Source organism: Sinohyriopsis cumingii, chromosome 4, assembly GCF_028554795.1.
Source record: "Sinohyriopsis cumingii isolate HCF-2022 chromosome 4, ASM2855479v2, whole genome shotgun sequence".
NCBI classification, from domain to species: domain Eukaryota; kingdom Metazoa; phylum Mollusca; class Bivalvia; order Unionida; family Unionidae; genus Sinohyriopsis; species Sinohyriopsis cumingii.
In genome coordinates, this window is record NC_142964.1 from 37,736,577 (window position 1) to 37,761,432 (window position 24,856).

At 34.6% G+C, this 24,856-nt stretch overlaps 1 protein-coding gene across 3 annotated transcripts in view; it reads right to left on the reverse strand.

The window, feature by feature from the left end:
- LOC149800940 (S phase cyclin A-associated protein in the endoplasmic reticulum-like) overlaps positions 1-24,856 on the reverse strand; it is a 115,963-nt gene that overhangs the window by 88,984 nt on the left and 2,123 nt on the right. For 2 of the 3 annotated variants that reach the window (XM_089955008.1, XM_089955007.1), the window contains exons 2-4: positions 11,870-11,996; positions 8,875-9,140; positions 5,054-5,157 (exon numbers count right to left, since the gene is read on the reverse strand). In XM_089955008.1, the coding sequence (XP_089811134.1) occupies positions 5,054-5,157; positions 8,875-9,140; positions 11,870-11,996 (497 nt within the window). Of the gene's footprint in view, positions 1-5,053; positions 5,158-8,874; positions 9,141-11,869; positions 11,997-15,265; positions 15,391-24,856 lie in introns of those variants that run through there. The other variant, XM_089955009.1, reaches the window with a different exon arrangement.

Here is a 24,856-nt window from a genome sequence, read left to right on the forward strand (position 1 = left end):
TCATCTTTACTTCGGATGCAAGGTTGGTGACCAAGACAAGCCTTGGGCTCCGCATATATGCTGTGCTACATGTACAACACAGCTTTCACAGTGGTTGAATTGCAAAAGGTCATCAATGCCGTTTGCAGTCCCAATGATGTGGAGAGAGCCAAGCAACCACCTAAATGACTGTTAATTCTGCTTGGTTCCTCCTCTTTCCGGCGGAATAACGAAGCGAAAGAAGTCGAGAATAGTCTACCCAAACATTCCGTCTGCATTGAGACCAGTTCCACATGGTGAGGGACTTCCTATTCCAGAACCTCCAGCAGAATATTCTCTTGATTCATCTGACGAAGACAAAGGTGAGTCGACCTGTTCTTCTCCTGGTCCATCAGCATGCAGTGATCCAGATTTTCACTGTGGTGCATCATCAACCCCACACAGAATAACACAGGAAGAACTAAATGACCTGATTCGTGATTTGGACTTATCAAAGAACAAGGCAGAATTGCTAGGATCAAGACTCCAACAATGGAATCTTCTAGAAGAAGATGTCACAATTACTGCATATCGAAAGCGCCACCAGCAATTGGAGCCTTTCTTCAGAAAGGAAAGTAATCTGATATTCTGTTCCGATATTGAGGGCCTCATGAATGCTTTAAAAATCACTCATGACCCACAAGAATGGAGACTATTTGTGGACTCTTCGAAACTGAGTCTCAAGGCTGTGCTTTTGCACAATGGAAACATTCTTCCATCTATTCCAGTAGCGTATGCTGTCCACATGAAAGAGACATACGATAACTTAAGGCAGCTACTGAATTCCATTGAGTATAACAAGTACAGCTGGCACCTCTGTGGTGATTTGAAGGTAGTTGCCCTTTTAATGGGACTGCAGCAAGGATATACAAAATACATGTGTTTCTTATGCGAGTGGGATAGCCGAGCAAGGGAAATGCACTACATGAGGAAGGAATGGACTCACAGGCAGAATGTAGCCATTGGAGAGAAGAATATCCAACACCCAGCTCTGGTTGAGGCTCAGAAAATCTTGCTACCACCCCTTCACATCAAACTAGGTTTGATGAAGAACTTCGTGAAAGCCATTGACCGGACTTTGCCAGCATTCCGATACCTGCATGAAAAATTCCCTCGACTCAGCGAAGCAAAGATTAAAGAGGGAGTTTTTGTGGGTCCTCAGATTCGAGAGCTTTTCAAAGATGACCGGTTCAACAACTTGCTGGAAGGTGACGCGAAACAAGCATGGAATGCTTTTCGCCTAGTTTCTACAAACTTCCTCGGAAATGTTAGGGCAGAAAACTATAAGGAACTAGTAGAAGACATGTTGATGAAGTATAAGAAACTTGGCTGCAATATGTCTCTAAAGATTCACTTCCTTCATTCCCATTTGGATTTCTTTCCTAGCAACTGTGGTATTGTTAGTGATGAACACGGCAAACGTTTTCATCAAGATATCGCAACAATGGAACAAAGATACCAGGGAAAATGGTCCACTACAATGCTGGCTGACTACTGCTGGACACTCCTCAGAGATGCTCCCGAACAGCTGTACAAGAGACAGGCGAAGAAATCTAAGATGTAGTCAATGACTTGATTTTTTATAGGTAGGCTATTACAGTTGACCTTTTACTATTGGAATGCATTTCGTTATGTAAACATTAATTTCTTGCAGATTACAAAAAAACTAGAGCCAATTTTGCAATTTGACTGTCATATTCGTGTTCAGCACATAAAAATTGATAAGAATTGACTAATTTTATTTCAGTAACATGACTTTTGTAAAAATTTGTTGTCCAGTGTATTCTTTCTAATCTCAAGATATACTTATGATTGAATTCCATGACTTTAACAAGAGATGCATTTATTTTGCATGTGCTTGATATATATAATGGGTTTTAAGACCTAACTATCAGGCTGTATCAGTAAGTTTTACAACTGCTTCTTCCATGATCATGCTGTCAACAAAACTGTCTTCTTTTCTAAATACTGTGAAACACTTTAAATTATCTGGGTTCCAATCTTTTTGCTTTTTATGAGTGAACTAGATTACAAATTTAAAGTCAAAACGAAATATCAACTAAAAGGACATCCCCTCTAGGCATTCATATGCAATGGAAAGGAATCACCTATTTCTTTGTTTTAATAACCAGTGCTATCTACAGTGATGAGAATGTGATATACATTAGGTAAGTACATGAATGACAGGAACACTAAAACTGATTGATTACAATTTGAATGCAACATTTCATGAACATGAAAACTTGTGCGAGACTATAACAACTACACCATATGTATAGTAATAAATATAGATTTACTCCCAGTGTCCTTCTTTATTTATATATTTTGCAAATATCAACAAAATGTTAAATAAACAATCAATTGCTTAGTCCCACTTTCTCCAAATTCATTGTAATCAGGTCTATCTGAAATGTTAGTTTGTCACGTGAGCCAATAAGCTACTTCACATGAACTGGCATAAGGGTAGTTGTTTTCGGGTCAACCGAGACCTCAGCTAAATGTATACCTCCACTGACTTCCAGTTCATTTAACTATCTGTGTTGAACACCACTAACAAAATTGTAATTTGATTTCTGAGTTGTAAAAGTAAGCAGTAAAATCTAGTGTTTGCAACTTATCTGTACATGCAGATAGCACAAGTACTGGTTCAATCTGATTTTCCTTTAGAAGAAACATTAGCCTACCTCCACAATGCACTTTGAAATAGACTGCTATCGTCTTTTGATTGTACTAGCAACCCTAGTCATTTTTCAGTTACTGAAATACCTTTAAACAACTGATTTCATCATGCAAGGACTAAGAGCTTTCAAAATATCTCAGTTAGAAAACAGTTATGTTACTGTAAGTTCTAAAATATTCACAAAGTCCCAGAATTAATTGTTTACAACTGCTTTGATTGGATTTGAAATTTTTGGAATATTCATGAAGTTTGAACAACCCATGTTTTATAGCAAAGAGAAGCATCAGAAAGCCAATGCATAAATATTGTTGATTTAAAGTAATGTGAAATCACTTACTTTTGATCATTATAAATTAATAATCCCATTATTATCGCATTTAATATAAAACTAGCCATTATACAAAATTTCATTAGATTTTAGAATATTGCTTTCAGATGACAAACAGCGATGCTGCAAAGAAAAAATCTACACTAGGTATCTATTTTTATCAGGCTTTAAGGTAAATTATTGTCAACGAAAAAGGAGACTGCTAAATATACTAAGGGAAAGCAAATCATGTACAGAATTTGCATAGGGTATCAAACTTCAGCCAACAAACTGAATCATAGAATCCTCATTGCTCCCAGTATGGGTCTGTAAATGTCACTTCCCCACTACTTGGGAAGATTGTTTGAAAAATAAATGTTAACAATGGCTTTGTTCAAGTGCCAAACTTTATATTTTGATGATGGTCTTTAAAGAAACTAGATAACCTAATTTTTTAAGATTCCAATAGTGGTATAAAATGTGTTAGCTCCGACGTGTGGAAAAAATTAAGTCTGAATTTTCTTCAAGATCTCCACATTCATGCCAGATGCTATCAATAAATACCATAACTTAATTTTTGCAGTACATATGAAATGTAAATGCCTGGAAATGAATATTAGTATGACCTTTTAAGAGACAAATGCATCATTGCTTTTATTTATGTTTTTTTTGTGTGCAAATAACTGATCCATGAAATTAGGTACACAGGAATATGTTTTTTAAACCAAACTTTTAAAATTTGAAACCCATTAAAATGGTGTTTAACAGTACAACCCCAAAAAATGAGTTCTCTTCTTCATTATATGTGAATGTCAATCTCACACAGGTGATATATGTGATAGGATGGACCCACATCTGCCTACTCTGTGGTACCAGGTGATATATATGATAGGATGGACCCACATCTGCCTACTCTGTGGTACCAGGTGATATATATGATAGGATGGACCCACATCTGCCTACTCTCTGGTACCAGGTGACAGATGTGATAGGATGGGCCAGCATCTGCCTACTCTGTGGTACCAGGTGATATATATGATAGGATGGACCCACATCTGCCTACTCTCTGGTACCAGGTGATATATATGATAGGATGGACCCACATCTGCCTACTCTCTGGTACCAGGTGACAGATGTGATAGGATGGGCCAGCATCTGCCTACTCTGTGGTACCAGGTGATATATATGATAGGATGGACCCACATCTGCCTACTCTCTGGTACCAGGTGATATATATGATAGGATGGACCCACATCTGCCTACTCTCTGGTACCAGGTGATATATGTGATAGGATGGGCCCACATCTGCCTACTCTCTAGAACCAGGTGATATATGTGATAGGATGGACCCACATCTGCCTACTCTCTGGTACCAGGTGATATATGTGATAGGATGGGCCCACATCTGCCTACTCTCTGGTACCAGGTGATATATGTGATAGGATGGGCCCACATCTGCCTACTCTCTGGTACCAGGTGATATATGTGATAGGATGGGCCCACATCTGCCTACTCTCTGGTACCAGGTGACAGATGTGATAGGACGGGCCCACATCTGCCTACTCTCTGGTACCAGAGCAGACACAAAAAAAACTGTTTTTCAAAACTAAAAGGTGGCTACAGTATTCCCTCATAATAATGTCTTTCATTACATTCCTGGTTTAAGGTGAGTATGGTCATGGATTCCATTTCATTAAGTGGTAGATAAAATTTGTATCATGTACTTCGTTATAAGGTGAAGTCGTAATAAATTAGTGTACTCAATGGCTACAATGGAGAAAATTATGATAAGAGTGTACTGTAGCTATCTACCACACATTATAAAGACTACTGTAGCTATCTACTAAGCATTATAATGAAAGAGTATTTACGAAGAGGCATACTGTTGCTCACTGATAAATTCAGCATATTTGCATTACAAGCTTTCTGTCCCCAGAATGACCTAGTGATACTACTGAAACTGCTGCCTAGTCAGCTGTCTCACTAACTTGCAAATAATAAGCATCCCCATGGGATTTACAGCATTAATGACTGTACATGTAACTCACCTGTCACCCTCTTTTGTAGCCACTTCAAAAGCCTTCTGGACATTGAGTCGATCTATCAGTGATTCAAAATCACGGGTGCTCTGCTGCAGCATCATAATCACTTCCTACAATTGTATAAACACGGCAACAACAATAATAATAATAATAATAGTAAAAATGATATTAATAACCAGAATTGCAATCTCACCATCATAAATCCCTAAGGTCGCCATGGCATATTAGAACTCCACCCACCCCAATGGTGAACCAAGGGTCATAATGCAAAACTTTACACACATATGCTGTATTTTCATGCAAACACTGCATATTTTGAAGCTTGATCAGAGTGTATTTTTTATGTCATTGTAACTGAAATTTGTGTCCATTTAATCTTTCAACCCATTACTATTAGAAGGAGCCAACGATGCCACTTCTCTCACAGATGCTTACCACTGGGGCAAGACAATAGAAAGTCATGAATTTCCACAAAGCAGTTTAGGAAGAAATGTGGTAACTATCACAGTATTTCTGATGCTTTTTAAAAAAAAACAGAAATGATCCATTATTTACACTGGGCTATGCAATAAATCTGACAGTGCAAGCCCAATGTCTATAGGATCATCTGTTAAGGAGAAAATGTGATAAAAAGATTTGTAAGATTGTTACCATGGTGGCCATATTGGAAATCTGATTGGCACTATTTTTGTTTTGGACCAGCTGCATATTGTAAGAGGTATTGTAACATATTTTCAGGCTAAAGTCACACATACAACAAAATAAATTTCATTTGAGATTGAATTATTGACAAAAGAAACTAAATTTATGTGTGCGGGTATTGTTGTCATGCAAACCGCAAAACCATTCAAAAACGTCATTTAAAGCTTGGTACATAAACAAGTTTCTTTCCATTTGCTCCATTTTCCCACTGCAGCTGAATAATCTCCTGACGGTTGAGTCTTTTCAGCTTAAAATTGTTTTATTCCAGTCTTTTCTACATAAAATTGTTTGGCAATTCCCCGCCCCTGATATCACTGAGTAGAATAACCGACTTTCTTCTAAAGTAATGTCTCCGTTTACGTGATAACATGTTAATGTTGGGTAATGATTTATGTGGATGTTGCTAGACATATGCAATTTAATTATGCAGACGAAACTTTTGAAGAGTGGACAAAATGACTTCTTTATAAAGGAAGCAATAGATGTATTATCGTGTGATTTTTCAGGTCTTTGTCTCGTACCCCATTTTGTTCAATGTTAATTTCTGTGTACTAATCCACAAAATCTATATTTAGCCTATGCTGCCCACGTTATGATCTTGATAATATCGTCCAGTTGTAATCATGAAAGAGAAGAACTCCACAAATGTGTGAAGCCCAAAACTCTTTCACAACATTGTTGAGCCCATTACCTGTAAACGTCAGCTTTTATAGGTAATGATTAATCTTAGTGTTACATGTACTATAGCCAACACTTCTTTCAGTAACAGTAACCTGACATCAGGAGACAGGTATCGACAGTAGAGATAATCTGATCAGTTACCTTACAATATCAATTAATTATTGGTTCTGGACACATTTAAAATAAAAAGTGGCCGCTTGTGAGGGGAACATTTTTAAAAAAACATGTAATACACTAAAATATTTATAGCTAGTACTTTTTAAAAGAAAAAAGAAATTTTAAGGGACTGATATTCTATTTGCTGAATTTTTCCCCCCAGGATTTCAAGAAAGGACCATTTCTTTCATTTTACTGCTGAACGCTGAAACCATATCTGATATTCTTAAGTGATAACAAGATTTTCTAATTAGCTCCTTTGATGAACATACTGGATGCCAGATTGGGAACATTTTCATTTAGGATCAACATCATATAAAGTATTCTGGTGGAAACGCTATGCTGATATGACTTTTTGTTTCAAGATGACTGCCATAGTGGCCATATTGGATATCTGATTGGCACCATTTCCATTTAGGAACAACAACATATTATAAGAAGTCTTTAGCTGAAAATACAACCAATGTGACCAGCCATATTAGAAACAAAACAAATGTTTATGAGCTGATTCTGGTGAAATAGTGATTTTCAAGATGGACACCATGACAGCCATACTAGATGTCTGAGCAGCACCATTCTCGTTAGTACCATCAGGACGTCATAAGAAGTCATTTAGTAAAGACCACATTGTTGATATAATCATCCAATCAGGAGGAGAAGCAAATACAAAAATTTTCATCATCACTATGGCAGTCATAGTGGATGTGCAAACAGCACATTTTCATTTCACTTAGGACCAACTAGACATAATAAAGTCTTCTACAAAATCCACCTGGTTATATTGCTTTCTGTTCAGGAGCAGTAATAAATATATAAAAATTCAAGATGGATGCTGTGGTGGTCATACTGGACATCAGATGGCACCATTTTCATTTAGGAATAAACAGAAATCATAAGGATTTTAGTGAAAACCCCATCTAGATATGACAACCCATTCAAAAGGAGTAGTGACAAGATTTTAAAAATGGCAGGTCTGGCAGTCAAACTGGTTGGAAACATTTTGAGTTAGGACCAACCAGACATCACAATTTATCTTCTGCCGAAAATGCCATGATAATATGACTTTCGGTTCAGGATGAGTAGCAATAACAATTATTTCAAAATGGCCATATTAGCTGTCAGATCAGAACCATTTTCATTTAGGACCAACTAGACATCATAGGAAGTCTTTTAGTGAAGAACCATCTGGACAGATATGACCATTTATTTATTTTTTGTTGTTGTTGTTGTAGGGTTTAACACCATTTTTCTGCACACGATAGGTTATACATGGCGGCCAATATTAATGGTGGAGGAAGAACCCAGGAAATTCCCGGAAAGAACCACCAACCCTCGAGAATCTACTGGCAAGCTTTCTCACATACCCACATTGGCCAAATCCACGACTCAAACCCACGCAGACAGAGGTGAGATGGCAGTGATCCATAACGGAGAGCGCTTTAGACCACTTGGCCCCATTTATTTAGGAGGAATTATAAGATTTTTCAAGATGGCCACTGTGATTGTATAGTGATGTCTGAGCAGCACCATTTTCATTTAGGACCAAGTTGACCAGTGGTTCCCAAATTTTTCGAGTATGAGCATCCCTTCAAAACTTCCCAAACAAATTGTGGCCCAAACATGCATACAGTTGTTTTTAGACTCCATTAATTGCAAAATAATATATAATGACAAAAAACTAATATAAACTCAGTAACCTTTGTAAAATGAATTCACATTTCATTCATCGCATCAACAAATATATTATAAGTAATATATGTGAAAGACATTATTAAGTCTATTCACAGAACCCTTGGATAAACCCAGCGACCCCCACCCCGAGGATCTGCAGAATCACTGAACTAGACCATGGGATGCACATGTAATGTAAAATTTCATTGCAATCTTCATTGTAGTTAAGGAGCTATGATAACAAACTTGTACTAATGGACATACAGATGATGGACAACAGACAATCCAGTATGCTCTTCTGGTCTATGACAATCACAGCTAAAAATAATATAATATTCTGAAAACTCTTTTAATTACATTTCTGCAAAAATGCTGCATTTAAAATGAAAAAATTCCAGCCTTATAATGACCAGATGGCATTTTATACTATCTTTGAGCTACAATTTCAACATCTGACAATGACAGGCTAAACAAATCGAAAATGTGTGCAAGTCTGCTTCATTTTAAATTCTGATGTGTGTTAGAGCTAATTTTAAATGAAGTAAGTATGTTAATTCCAGACCAAGCCATGGACGCTAATTGTTGCCACTGAATGCAGGAAAGACAATTAAGCATACCTTGCATTCTACCACACTCTCATCTTGTTCACATGTCTCATATATAGCATCAACTGCTCTCTGAAGATTATCAAATAAAAATTTCCAATAACGAGCCCGCAAGTCTGGTTTCTTCCCACCTCCATCAGACCTTGGAGACTTTGAGAGCTCAGAAAAGGATTTCTGGAAACTTTTCAAAATGTCATCATTCTGAGATTTCTGTTGTGTGGCCGATTTCTGAATACTACCCTGAGAAGTCTTCACAGCATATCTGGATCTAGAACGATCTGTAATTCAAAATTGAAAAAACATATATAATTAATAAGCCAGCATTCATAGAGTACTTATTTTTTATGGTTGCTACGACACAAATAATAATCCTTCTGTAAAAACAACAGGATTACCAACCCCAATCCACAAATTCAAGTACAGTGGAAACCCGCTACAACACGATAATTGGGGCAAAAAAAATTGGATTGTATTAATATCAGGGTCGCGTTAATGCGGGATTTAAAAGTATTTTACTTTTTTCAGTGAACAACTCATTGGCACATATACGTGTATTCATGTCTAAAGTATATGATGAATAAATTTACTATCGTGCCGACAGGGCAGGCAGTTCATCCATAATGCATGTAATTCCACTGAAAATTGCACACAGATTTACAGTATTCAATAATTTTGTTCCAGATCATTGTGTTTGAATTCAACGTCTAATATACAGCATGAACAGAGTATTAACATCGTTTACATGCCACCTGATATCGTATCGTCAGGGCTTGCATTTAATCCATTACACATGTAATTCCATTTCAAAAATTGCATACGTATTTAAACTATTCAATAATTTTGTCACAGATCATTACGTGTCTGAATTCAATGGGAAAGGTCAATAGCAAATTTAGGTTAAGAATGAGAAAAACGTGTATGGTTCATTACATTCCAGGGTCAAAGAACAGTGTCTGTACAAATTTCATACTGCTGACATTTTCTCATGCGTTTCCTTGTACATTTATTCACTGCAAATTTCCAGTAACTAACGCTTGTATGCCTATTCATTTGAACGTCTACAGCAAGAATAATTAACAATCAACATATGCTTTCAGCGTGCATATAACTTTTACTTCTGATTTTGTGAATATTGAAATAAACATGTGAAAACTACTATACTAATTGCGCAAAGTGCAGAGAATGACTTGTATTTGTGAACTTGCTTTTCCATAATAGTAAAATATTTTTATAAAAAAATAGGAAATTAATAACAATTTCATAAACAAACACCATACACATGTAAAACCAGAGAACTAAGTGCAGTAGGCCTGCAATGGTCATGAGTCACTTTTATACCAAAAAATTTTAAGCTGAACGCATGTACAATTTCTTACCCTTTCAATTTCCAGCTAATAAAGCAGACATTATTTAATGGTCAACTGATTACATCTAATAATACCACCAAGCCCAGCAAACATGTGGGAGGCTTTTGTTTTATTGATGTTTATTAAACTGTGAGAATCTTTCATTGACCGCCGCATTGTCTGCTGCTTGGTTTTGTATGCAGTTAAAGAAGAAACACATGTTGGCTATTGTTTGAGCAACGATTGTATACAGAATTCATTGAAGACAACACAAAAAGGACTTACTGGCTTTACTCATGGTCAGTCATAAGTAACATTTATAAGAATGATTATTTTGGCATAACACTTTAAGAACCCGGTGAAATTGTTAAATTTCAGAAGCGTTGCCACGATCGTATTATATTAAAATTCATATGCGAACTCTTCCCCAAAATGATAACAAACACTTAAAACACTATTTCTCGTACTTAAAAAAATAAAAATTGCCCGGTAAGAGAAAAATACATGTACATGTATTTAAAATGCCAGAAACCACGCCACAATCATATCATGTTCGAATTCATATGCGGTCTCTTCCCCAAAATGATAATAAATTCTTTATACACTATTTCTTTATACACTACTTGGTACAAAAAAAAATATTTTTTCATGTGCAAATGAATAAACAAAATTTCGGGAGCCATGCCACAACCGCGTTATATCCGAATTTGCTTTATCATGGGAAGTGCTATGGCGGGGTTGCACTGTACCATTAAAAAATACCATTTCCCCCCTCCTGCTAAAACAGAAACATTGATCCCATTAACAAAAATTTAATTTCCAATACTTTTGATTTGTTTTCTTCCATAGCATTGTCTAATTTGATCAAATTATCTTCAGCAATCTTTGGGAAAAAAAGTTGTAAAGAACTTTCTAATTTTATTAACTGCAGTGATAACTGGTGACAGGTCAGCATATTTTAAAAAAATGAAAGCCTACTATGCTAGGATGATTTCTGTTAAATTCTGTTTAGTAGCTTTTTGAAAAGAATTCATTTCAAGGTTTTTCTATTTTAGCACAGGTGGCCATATCTGACGGCAAAGCATTATCATTTATACAAATCAGAATGGTCTTTATGTCTGGATAATTTCTGAAAATATTTATTGAATTCTGCTGAGCAGATTTTGATAAGTCACTTAAAGGTGTCTCAGTTTTAGTAATGACAGCCATATATGATGACCGATTTCCAGCACTTGTATAAAATTAAAAATCATTTATGTAATGATGTTTGCAGAAAAATGTTCAAATAATATTTAGTGTTTGGAGAAAAAGGCATTGTAAAGTTCATTTTTAAAATTATTTTACTAATGGTAGCTGTATCTGATTAGCATAATTTGGAAAGGAAAGATACTTCATACAAAGTCTAAAGATGTTCAAATGATTGTCAAGAAATTGAAAATAGCAGTTCTTTACTCATCCATGATGAATGATGCACAACAGACAGAGGGTCATGTGTTGTACCATATTCACTTGGGATTTTAGAACCAACGAGTTAACAAAAATGTATGTATGTAATGTTATGTTATGTTATGTATGTTATGTATGTATGTATGTATGTATGTACATATGTATGTATGGATGCATGCATGTAAATATGTATATATGTATGTGCAAGACCCTACCACTTTGGTGCCTATTTTGCTCCACAGGCACGTTATATATAATAAGGTTGCGTGCAGTTCTGCCTTCTTCTTGCACAATTTTGCGCACCTTGTCAGAAGAGTTCATCCTCTGGAACTGGTTGTGATTCTGAAATAAAACTGATGTTTTAATCTGACATTTACTTAATTCTGATGACTAGATGGTAATTCTGCACATTCATGAACACATACTGTGGTACATACATGTAACAGTACTCAGGTGGAAGAAGACTTTCAATAAAAAAGAGCTATTGCAAAATAGCATACCTTCATTATGCAAAACGACTATGAGAATCAAATAAAATGCACAACATTTTGCTGAAGATAAGCTCTTATGATAAATTCAAATACATTGTTTCTTGTACTGTAATCCTTTATCATTACGCATTATGTAAGAAAATGTAATGAGTATATTACAATAAACAGGTTACTGCAGCATTTGTATGGGAAAATATGAACTTAAGTTTTTTTTATACTACATGTAATACTGTACTCCCAAAGGTTGTGCAGTATTACTCAGAAAAACTCTTTCACATTTTCACATAAAAATGCAGTAACCTATAACCATGGTATCATTACGAATGTAGAATGAAACAAGCATAAAGAATATCACATGTCTGTACTAGTGCTAGGTCTGCCTGACCCCTACAGTATAAGGAAATTCATCTAGAATCACTTGACAGACAATTGTTTGAAATATACTCACACCTGCTAAAATTTTCAAAGATTAAAAGTTTCATATCCTTTCATTGCTTTATGGTAGTATGGATATGCCCTTTCCTTGAATAATTAAAACAGGTATTTAAATGAGAGCAAACCAGATGAAATTATGCTAAATGTATTCACATGCACTGAAGAGTACAAATGCCACTTGAATGGGTGAAAAGTTCTTTGTAACACTTTAAACAGAAACTTTTCATTTGTAAAGGTAAGCCACAATGACCTAGATAAGAGGGGCAAAAGAACTGCTCAACACGCTTGCAATTCCAAAATTAGCCATCACTAGGGATCATATTTGTCTAGATATGCAACAAAAATATATAATGAAAATAACATTTATGAAATCCTTCAAAAAATGTAGATCATGGTGACCTAATTACTGCATGCTGGCAAATAAAGACACCAGTTGCTTATATGTACATGTATTAAATTAAACAACCAGACTCACACGGATATAGTATTAAATAAAAGCCTAGTTTTTATTAAAAAATGAATAATGTCCTAGTTTTAACCCTCACCCAAGCTTCCGCAACAGTTGTTTTATGGTACGTGCTTATTAAAAACCAAGCAGGTGAAATGCTTTTTAACTTGAACTGAATTCTCCACTGAAAATATTTGTTCTATACCTTATCTTATTATTTACTATGGTTTTGTAAACTCCAGAAATCATTAAAGTCAGTTTATGTGAACTGGTGTCTGAGAAGAAATTTCTCTTAAACTGAGTACCGGTAATATGCATGGTCAATTTCAGTAATTATTTATCAATGAACTTATATGATATAGTCCAAACAAAAGATTTTCTGCAAACAATATTAGATATGATAAGAAACATGTCTACAAGGTATAAACATCATAAGTGCAAACTTAATGACCACAGGATCAACAGTTGCAAGCATAGGAGTGTATCAAAGAATAAAGTTATATAAGCCTAATACCTCACAAAATACATGTAGTACCAGCTTTATGACTATGGGATGAAACCTATCAGAGCCATTTACCTAAGTATAAACTTGCAGATAAGCAGCTTATAGATACATTGTCATCAAAGATTCTAACAATGTCCTAGTTTTTTAACTCTACCTAGGCCAAAACCACCACCCTTTAGCCGAGTTGAAATATCTTCTTTTTAATTATTATCAACAAGTACAGTAACAGCCCTGAAAAAATGCACCTCATAACTTACAAGTCTGAAGACTGCATAGGGCACACACATATATATATATATGTAAGAACTGCCCTAAAACATTAACCTGATGCTATGTCCCAGCATATGTATTATACTCTTAATAAATAATGAAAATGCAATCTCGTTTGGAGTTGTACATTGAGATACAGATACTGATTTAACTACATGTCCTTATGCTTCAAACAGCTAAAATTCACAAAATAAACCAAATAACCTGATTATATATGATGACTTTCTAACCCATAAAGGTACCGTTTAGAAACATTCTGATGAATTTTTATTCAGAAAAATCAATTGGAAATGATCAATCTTCCAGCAGATCATTAAAAAGTTTTGAACATTATGTGAATTACTCAATTGTAAACTGATTTTTTTAAAAATAATACATTATTAAGGAAAATTGTTTTTCATCAGGTTTTTTACAACAAATTTCATATAAACAAGAATCTCTTCATGCTCTGCTTCCATTCAAATATTTCTGAAATAACGGTCATAAGAGCTATAGGTCTATAATTCTGTTTTGTCGGTCCAATTACCAATTTTACTTTTCTATAACAACTGTAACTTTTGTGAAATAATCTGGAACAACGTTACGTAAAAAATACAATCAAAGAAAATCATTAAAAGATGATGTCGGCATTTAGAAAAATTAAAATGTTCAACATATAAAAAAATCTGATCCTGGATTTGTTTAGCTATGGCACATTGGATCTCAGATAATGAGATTGGTTCAGCAAGGCTTAGAAGGGGCCTTGAATGTTCAAAGAACATATTCCTTATCTGAATCATTATTAACAGTACTGAGTAGGCTTTACAATGATTTTCCCACATGAGTATGTTACTTTGGCGATAGTTCCAATCAATGCAAACTGGTAGCCTATTGGAAAGATGCTGTAGTAATTTTTTAACTTGATTCCAGAATTCACATTGATCTAAAATTTTCAAATTTATTTGCATGCATATCTGTTGTTTTAATTCCTCCACTAAGTTACATAGTCCAAAGGCATACTTAAATATAGTGTACACAGACCCTGATCTGCTGTCACATTATGTGAACATGAATTAAAGTCTATGATGTTCATGGCTGTTCATCACAAAACCCACACAAAGCAAAGATGTATCCTGACAGTGCAGTAGTTCACAAAAACTGAGCATATAGTAATGTGAAACCACAAAATAACTGGTTCCAATGAAACATGAAATAAAATAAACTGAAATGAAGTAGAAACAACAAATTAGACCAGTGTGTTGGTGACATATCTGAGTTATAAGAGAGGAATCAGTAAACTATGCGACTTTATAATGGTGGACCAACCTAACACAAATGTGACACAACACACACACTAATACTGCTCTATCAATTAGGTAAATTTCACACCTGCATCTCTATGTGAGACTGATTTATATTTTTTTCTAACATCGGTTGTCTACCACCCTTTCAGTGCTTATCTATAACTTCCAATTTAACTTACCTGTCACTTCTACCTTACCAAAATAACACCACATACAAGAGTACAGCTTCCTATTTCTTCATTCATGTACACATACACAGAATTACATGCACAAGTATAAAAGTAAATGTTCAACACTTGGTTAACCATCAAGCTGACCCTTTTAGAATCATGCCAGTACAAATGGATTTACCTGCTGTAACTAGCTGGATGTACATAAAAGTATACATATATGTACATGACCCATGATGAGTTTGTTCACAGCTCTTGTAAAACTGCTCAAGCGTGTATTATTGTATAAGTGACACTGCACTCATGACTTCTTAACGAGTGCCATTAAATTCAGGCATTTTATTTAAGATACATTTTGTAATACAACGTTTATTTTGCACTGAGGCTTGGTACTGTGTTTCCTTTTCAACTGTGGATGGAAAGGGTGGCTTACAAGAAGTCGAAGAAAACATGGTAAAGTATTGTGAAATACTGTTTGAGATAACCAACTGCTTTGTCGTTTCTCTTGTTTACAAGTTTAAAATATAATAATTGTTAATTTTATCATTGTGTTCAATCAAGAGGGAGATGTGAAATTCCTATACTTTTAAATTTCTAATACTTTTCTAAACAATGCCATATATATATATATATATATATATATATATATATATATATATATATATATATATATATATATATATATAGAGAGAGAGAGAGAGAGAGAGAGAATAAAAACGCTGATATTCTATTTATAGTACTCCCTCTGTACAATGATGGACCCCCAAAAATTAATATTTGTTACACATTCACCTGAGATAGCTTTATTCTATGGAATTTCCTACCATGTTGTGCCCTGCTAGTGCTCAAACAAAGAATTACATTATTTACTGATGTGAAATCACATAATGGATAATGGGGGAATAACCACTTCAAGATTACTGAAACTGACAACAATCCACAAACTGACAACAATCCACACACAGACAAATGGGAGATCTATAGTTTTATCTGTCTGGGGATGGAACAAATATACAAGTCCCAGTCCCAGTTAATACTCTAACAGCTGAACTAATCAAAATTGTTTTCCTAATAACATGAGTACAGAGATAGCATAACAAGGCTAATTCGTGATTTTCAGGTAACCATCACTTGGTTTACCAGGTCACAATAATGGCCTTTATCAAGGTGACAGGTGACCCTCTTAGAATATGCCAATAAGTATGGGCATTACCTGTTGTAACCACCTAAATGTCTAATGCATAATGTACATAAAAGCATACATACATGTACATGACCCAATAAAACTTATGGTGATAAATGACAAAAGCAATAGATTAATGTGGATGTGAGCAGCAATTTGAAATTCCCGAGCAATACATCATATGGATATTTTCTGGAGGAAAAAAAATGGGTTGCACAAGCTGAAGAAATGGATCTATGTTGATGGATCTTGTAAAACTGCTCAAGTGTGTTTTTATAGTATCGGATAAATTATAAATGACAGTGCATTCATGACTTCTTAACAAGTGACATTAAATTCAGGTATTTATTTATGATGTATTTCATAATGCAAATTTTATTTTGCACTGAGGCTTGGTACTGTGTTTTCTTTTCAACTGTGGATGGAAACGGTGCCTTACAAGAGGACTAACAAAGCATGGTAAAGTAATGAGAAATATTGTTTCACTGATATAACGAATTCTTGCTTTATTATTTCCTTTGTTTACAACTTCAAAATTTAGTCATATTGTTAATTTTATAATCATGTTCCCTCAGGATGAAGAAGCGAATTCCTATACTTTTCAATCCCTAATACAGTTAAGAACACAACATACATACAGTGGAGCCTCACTGATCCAGACACATTCGTTCTCAGTGAATATGTCTGGATTAACGAGTCTTCCAGATCATTGAATCATTCACATTTTTATTTTACAATGTCATCAATCCATATACATGTACATGTATATGCTAGCTGTAAATGTACTGCATATTCAATAATGGTTGAAATAAATTAATGAATACATCTATTGACGTGTGTTTATTTCACATTATTATAACATGTGCTTGTACATACATGTACAGTAAATATAAGTTTAGACAATTAACACATCAAACACTTAACACTATGTACATGTACATGTATGTACTGTACATACATTTATTATGTCAATTTCCTGAAGAAATTTGTAACCTTTGTTTGCCTGGATTTTTTGGTGATCTATCTGCAATGATTATTGATAGTGTCCATAGATTCTCAAAAGCTTCACGATTGTGTTCTATGTCATCACAGGTGAATATTGCTGACGTCTACTCAGAATACGAAATTAATGTTGCTATGCTAATAAAATGCAGTCATTTTTATAAGTCGTATTTTACAGCTGTTACAGCTGCTAATGAGTTGATAATTGACGTCCCCATTTTATTGGGAAATGAATCCCTATAATATCCACAGCTTAAATCAAGTAACTGTATTTGTACAGCCATCAATAAACTGTGATTGTTACATACAATTGGTAAACAGCAAAGAAGCTTAATGACACACTTAATTTATTTACCATATGTTATGTTAAAAAGCATGGACGATTTGATTCCAGTGTGTTGATTTAATTATTAACACCCCCATCAGCGACTAGCTAAAACAGACATTGTTTATACACTCGCTGATTACAATATGTTCATGCTACCTAATTTATCCACACACATGATCACATGATCAATTGATAACTTTAACATACCACTAGAATTTGACCAATCAGAAATTGATACATCGACACACCTCCAAATTTGCATAGGTTAATCTGTATTATTCGACTGACTGTATTTTCATATGCGATTTTTCGAATTTTCTTATTTTTGGACAGACTATTTCCAGATTATTGATACAAGTTTTAAAGTAATTTTAGACTTTGGTCTACGATTTTGATTTCCGGATCCGGAACACAGATTTCTTGATTAATGGAGCAAATTAATGTTTAGGAATTCCATTCCTGTTGAATTATGTCTTGATAGTGAGGCTTCTGGATAACTTTAGATGTTGAAATGTCCAGCCATGCAATCATGCATGTCGTAAGAAGCATTTTTAATGACAGTAATCTCTTTGCCCTAGGATGTGTCCAGTGACAATGATCCAACAAAAAGGCCTTGGACTTTTCAAGGGTTTATATAAAAATTAAACTTTGAACAATTCTCCCTCATTATAACACAGCAGATGGGGTCAATAACTGCCAACTGTACCTAGCGGAATGATAAAAATATGTCAAATGATGATGTCTGAAAAAGGAAATGGAGATATAATACTATGCTTCGTGTTGTTTTTTTAGCCCATATTGTCATAAATTTGATAGACCAATAAAAATACAATGGTTTTAGTTTGGTCAAGGAATCCACAGTGGTACATCATCACCTCAGAATCAAAGTTATATCCATAAATTAGTTATAAGTTGGGAGTGCAGTATTTTGCACATTTTGCATATTAGAGCTTTTTATTTTTGTGTCTTTCTAGGGATACCTAACTTTTGTATACTTTACTGCCTGGATTGTGCTGTTAAACCTCATACATGTACAAACATTATAATACATTCCTTACTTAGATTACTTACATTACATTACATTACACACACACACACATATACATACATACATGTAACTAAGTGCCTGCCAGAGGTAAAGTTCACCTATTTTCTCCCTGATGTTTTATACCTAGTAGATCAACTGCTGCCCACAGAACACCACAAATACTTTGGTCTCTTTCATGTGATAAATACTTCGTAGATTTTACAATTAAATCAACACAATATGCCAGGGGATATGCGGGAAGTTTTGTCAAACTCTTTATTTCATATAATTTTTTCCTCAATATACTTGTACATCAATAACCAACTTTCACAACTATTCAAATGATGACCAAACCTGTATGGAGTATATTCAATTTCTTGGAAGCATTTTACCATTCATCAATGATACTGAATTGTTTTCAAAACCATCCTGGGTGATATATAGGTGATACAGTCAAAGGACTCTTTATTTACAGATTCATGTGTAAACATCAATCACTCCCATAAATATGTATGGGTTATAAATGTCAACCACATTATAATTAAAGGTGGTATCAAATATATTCCAGGTAACATCTTTGTTGACAGTCAAATACTATATTGTGACATTTTCATTCCTGCTAAGGACATGATTCTTTATACACTAATGGTTGAAATAATTATAACTTTTAACCAATCCATTACACATCCTCCAATATTTCTTGCAATTGCCCCTCTAAAAATCTGAGTAATATAATATCGCAGTTCTGATATAACCTTTTTGTAAATCTGAATAAATTTGTATAATTAATTTTCTGACTATAACATTCTTGTTATTTACAATGATTGGATGACAAGCTCTAATGCCTTATTAATAAATTGTCCTGATAAATAAGATGTTGGGTTGATTTTGGCTGGCTAGGAGGAAGAGGAAAGCATCATCCTTTGATGTCTCTGCATCCACCTTCTCAATCCTGAGACTGGAAACCAAACTTGAGCCCACATAGGTACAAAGCAAGTGCATTAACACTATACTACCCAGGCCCTCTATTTTTATTAAATATTATTCTTATTATTTTTAATATTGACATTAAGTATATATTTTTATTCATAAAATATTCCCACACAAATATTTCCAAAGGCTCTCCTTTTTTTAGTGTTTTCATCCTCATGATAAAACATTAACATCCTACCAACACTGTCAACACCAATTACCCTCCTTTCACTAAAAAAAAGATAATGTAAACCATTCTCTTTCGCAACCAATTTCAAAATGGTTCCAGTCAAACCTGGTTTCACATCTTCTATTTCAATCTCTCATGGTCACGGATTCAGCCAATGTGGGTATGTGAGGAAGCTTGCCAGTAGCTTCTCGTGGGTCGGTGGTTCTTTCCGGGTCTTCCCGGGTTCTTCCTCCACCATTAATACCGGCCGCCATGTATAGCCTATCTTGTGCTGAAAAATGGCGTTAAACCCCACAGCAACAACAATCTCTCATGAAGCAACACTTAGTTACTTTGAATGAAAAGTTAATTTTGGCCTGTAGTGGATTAAAATCCTCTTTCAGTTTCCTTATCTACTATACTGGACATATTTTGTAGTACATGTCACAAAAATCCACAAAATACTTTGTAACCTTTTTTCCAATATTTTTCTTTTGTTTTTCAACCTGAAGAAACTCTACATGTCTCTATAAAGTGATCGAATAAAATATTAGTAGGGAAAATTTATCCACCTCGCTGGTCCAGTTAGTTTGTCTTCTTTTGATTATTTGAAATGAATGTTGTCTCCATCTATCCTTTTCACTCATTCAACTGCAAATTACTCAGTGCATGAAATACCCTTCACTGTCATCTGATTCTTTCGTTCTCATTTCCTGTCTGTTTATGTTCCATTCTGGCAGAGTTATTATTCTTTGTACCAGACTTACTCTTTATTCAGGAGCCCCGGGTGACAGAGTAGTCTAAAGCACTCGCCTTTACTGATCACTGCCATTTCACCTATGTCAGCATTGGTTCAAGTGTGGGTATGTGAGAAAGCCTGACAGTAGCTTCACGTGGGTTGATGGTTCTTACTGGAGTTTTCCACAGATTCTTCATACACTAGTTATACTGGCTGTCATGTCCATAGCTTATCATGTGCTGAAAACCCCAAACAACAAAACAACTCTGCATTCACATGTAGCTATTAAATGGGCTTCTTTGGCACATCATACTCACTTTGTAAAAATATAATCTCCAGTACAACTTATCAAAATTAAAACACTTCAAAATAACAATCTTCTTCCTTGTTCTAATTCACAGAAACTGCCATTTTTGGAAACATGTCTGATGTTCCTTGGGTGGGGGAGGAGATGGCTACCTTATGATCAATCACATTTTCAAAGATCTACACACTGAAAAATTGAAGATCAACGGTTTTATCTGACAGGGGCTGGGTCAAATATGCTGTAAGTTTGTAGGTCCCAATCACTATTAAAACTCTAACAGCTAAATGAGAAAATAAATTGTTCCTAACAGCTCGAGTAACAAGGCTATGTTTTCATGTAACCATAGACTCACTGATCCATTCAATGTTCTGAAGCATACCCACTTTTCAATAATGGTGGCATAATAGAAATGGATTATACCAAATTCATTTGAGGCATAATTCAGATCTTTTGTTGTTTACTAAACATTGCTCAATGGCATTCTTTTTTGCTTCTAAATCAAAAGTGCTTGACAATAAATAATAGCTATAACTACCAGTCCTTCTGCATTTGAGGTAATCTATACCATATATACTCACTTAAAAGTCAATTCAAACTGCAAACTGCACAGATCCAGATCTTCAATCACATCATGTGCCAGAAGATCTGGGTCTGTGCAGTCTGTTAGGAGTAATCAGAGAATAACAAACAACACATCTTAGTCTACAGGTGCAATATGCTATGGCAAATCAGGATCTCTGTTTTTCTGCAAAATGACTTATAAGCAAGTATATATGGTACAGCTGCCAATTCTTTTAATTTTAACATAATTAGCATAATTGTGCTGTTTTAAGGATTTATCTGTAGGTGCTATTCATTGATTTATTCAATTTTTCCCTCTGTAAATTTATATGTTGTACATCTTCAGTTAAATATATAATCCACCTCAGCTCCTTTTCAAGACACTGTCATGAAGCATGATTTTAGGAGAGGCAAGGACAAAGGTGGGGTTGGTGGGGGACTTCATGGGGCAGGGTGTTTACCATAACAAGGGCACTAGAAACTTTGGATGTTCCAGTAATGTTTCTTGGGCAACTGTTAATGAATTTTATTGGTCATAGAAGTTTACGACCTGTAGCATCATTAGGGTTGGTGTCACCCAGTGAGGTAACTCATGGTGTCACCCCCATGGACATACTTCCTGCACAAAAAATTCCAAAATTTCATTGAAAGGTTAAAAAGCTTAGTAATTCAGCAATCTGGAAGACAAAACCAGTCCAAGTACAAGTTAGAGGGGTAACAATTGTTTACAGAGTTTGATTTAAATTCTGGTGTCATGGCTTCTTATTCAAGTTGGCGGAGATGATGAACAAGATTTCATGATGACATCATAGTGAATATTCAAATATGATTCAAATATAGGCCACAAATTTCAAAATAGTAAAATCAGGTATTTGTTAAAACATTAACATTAGTTTTTGAGTAATGTCACAAGAAAAGTTTCAGATTTCTCATGTCCAGGACTTTTACTTTAGTCACAAATCATCTAAATTTAAGCGCATTCAACTTAAACTTGTGTTCATCACTAAAATATCCATCCTATCTGATTGGTTAGGGGTTCTCAACAAATGTGTACCCTCAGGTTTTGATGCCTGGAATTTGAATGTAACCCATTTCCGATGCATGGAAATTCCAACCTGTGCGGGTTTTATGATGTGCATTAATTTGGGCCAGAGGATCAGTCTTATGGTCTTTTAGATTCATCTCGGACACTGTGACAAATTGTACCATATACACCAGTGCTCAACTAGACTATGTTCATGCAATCAGTCTGAACCAGTCAATAGGGGACAAAAAAAAATCTTATACCTGTCCAATGATGTGTGATTTAATAATCAGATTCTGAAAGCAGGCATGTACACAACAAGATGCTAATTGATGACTCTACTGTTTTAAGGCCCAGAAAAAATTGTTTCCGGTCAGCCAACTGTCCCTGTTATTTTGTTGCAGACCATAGCACTTTTTTCCCCCAGTGTAAAATTTTTTTCTTCATGAAACTGATTTGCACATCTAACTGAGCTGGTTCTGCCCAGTACTTGAAGCACTTGGTACATTACATATACTAATCATTATAATATATATATATGTATATATATAATGTTTAAAAGAAAAATACCTACCCTAATTTTAAACCAGTGCAATAGGAAATGCATATACATTTTTTAGTCTAATCTGAAGAGTTTAACACCAATTGCAGGATGTTTTATGAGATTGTTATAACTAATAAAGGGATCAAAGATGGTAATGTGTTTCAAGTTTTTTAATAAAAATCACCAGACCTTTAGCAAAGGTGAGATAGAATAAGAGATCAATCAAATATGATTTTGGCAAAAACACCTGAATAGGCATTTTGACTTTATTGTACTCTTTGGCTTCTGCGTTATTCAAGTTAGTTTTCGAGAAATATTTATGGGCTGTTCATATATGTTTTAGTTAAATTCATGTCAAAATGCCAAAAAATAACTTTTTTCAATGCTGAAAGGAAACAAAAAAATCACTGACTAATGTGAACTCAGGATTACATCTCATGTCCAACTCTGAAACATTCTCCTCATGATGAGCTTAAACTGGAGGACTATGATGAGCAGTCACAGGAAAACAAGTTTGAACTTTCCTGCAGGCTCAGCATAGTTGTTTTGTCACTGCCACATTCTAACAACAAGGAGAAGACACTTGCCATCAGAAAACAACCAGGATCTTTTCAAGAGTCAAAAGTGGTGAATGATGGCTTACAAGCCTTTTAATAAACCAACCAATAAATGATTTTAGTAGAAATACTTCAGTAGGTAATTGGATTGTTTTTTGCATTGTTTAAATCATTATTGCACTGTTAAAAATATATTAAAGGAATATATTTAAAGCAGTTCATATATTTTAGTTAAGTTTATTTCAAAATGCTCAAACATAACGTCATAAGCTCTCTCCCAATCCTAAAAAGAAAACAACTAAGAAATATGAAACTCTGAAATATATCTTGAGACTAAACTCAATAGCTTTTTCCTCAAGATGAATGTAGCTTGTAGAACCACTGAAGAGCAGTTAACAACCTTTAAAAAAATATTATTCATGGGGAAATCTGGACCAAAAAATAACTGAGAGCCTTTTAAGTGTGAAACTTAATAATCACTATTAAATTTAATGTCATCCATGGTTACCAGTCATTGATCATGTGAAAGAAACTAAAATTGCTTGTGGTGAAGTTGTGAATTTCATTTGATAAAAAAATCTTTGTTTTTCTCTGAATTGTCATACTGGCTAATATTAATCATCACCATTGCTCAAAGTATATTTTCTTATCAATGATGATAATTCCAACTCTCATAATCCAAAGAAACAAAGTTAATAACAAGGAGAAGGTGAATAAATCTCCTGAAGTTGTAAGAAATCTTAAGCATCCATTTTCTCAAAAAATAACAAACAATGGCTATGAACTCACAACTAAACAACCAATGATTCTTGAGATTTTGGTTTCAAGGATCAAATGAATCAGCTTTGAAATCTTTTGAGAAACCAGTTAGCATGCTGAACACAACAGAAAGGTTGTGGATTAGAATACAACCACTGGAATGGCCTGAGATGGCTACTATCATGGGCAAGGCACTTTTTTCCAATTGACTCAGCACTAAAGAAATACTATTTGTTTTATGGTGCTATAAAACATCCTACCAAACCATCATTCATTTCCAAGAAAAGAAGTATTGTATTTGTCTTACTCTTCATAAACGATTAAACCCTCTAATTCTGCAAACAAAACATTCCTTTCTTATCAAACACTTCCACCGATTTACCCAAAATATTCTTCAAAATCTGACCAGCTCCAACAAAGCATAATCT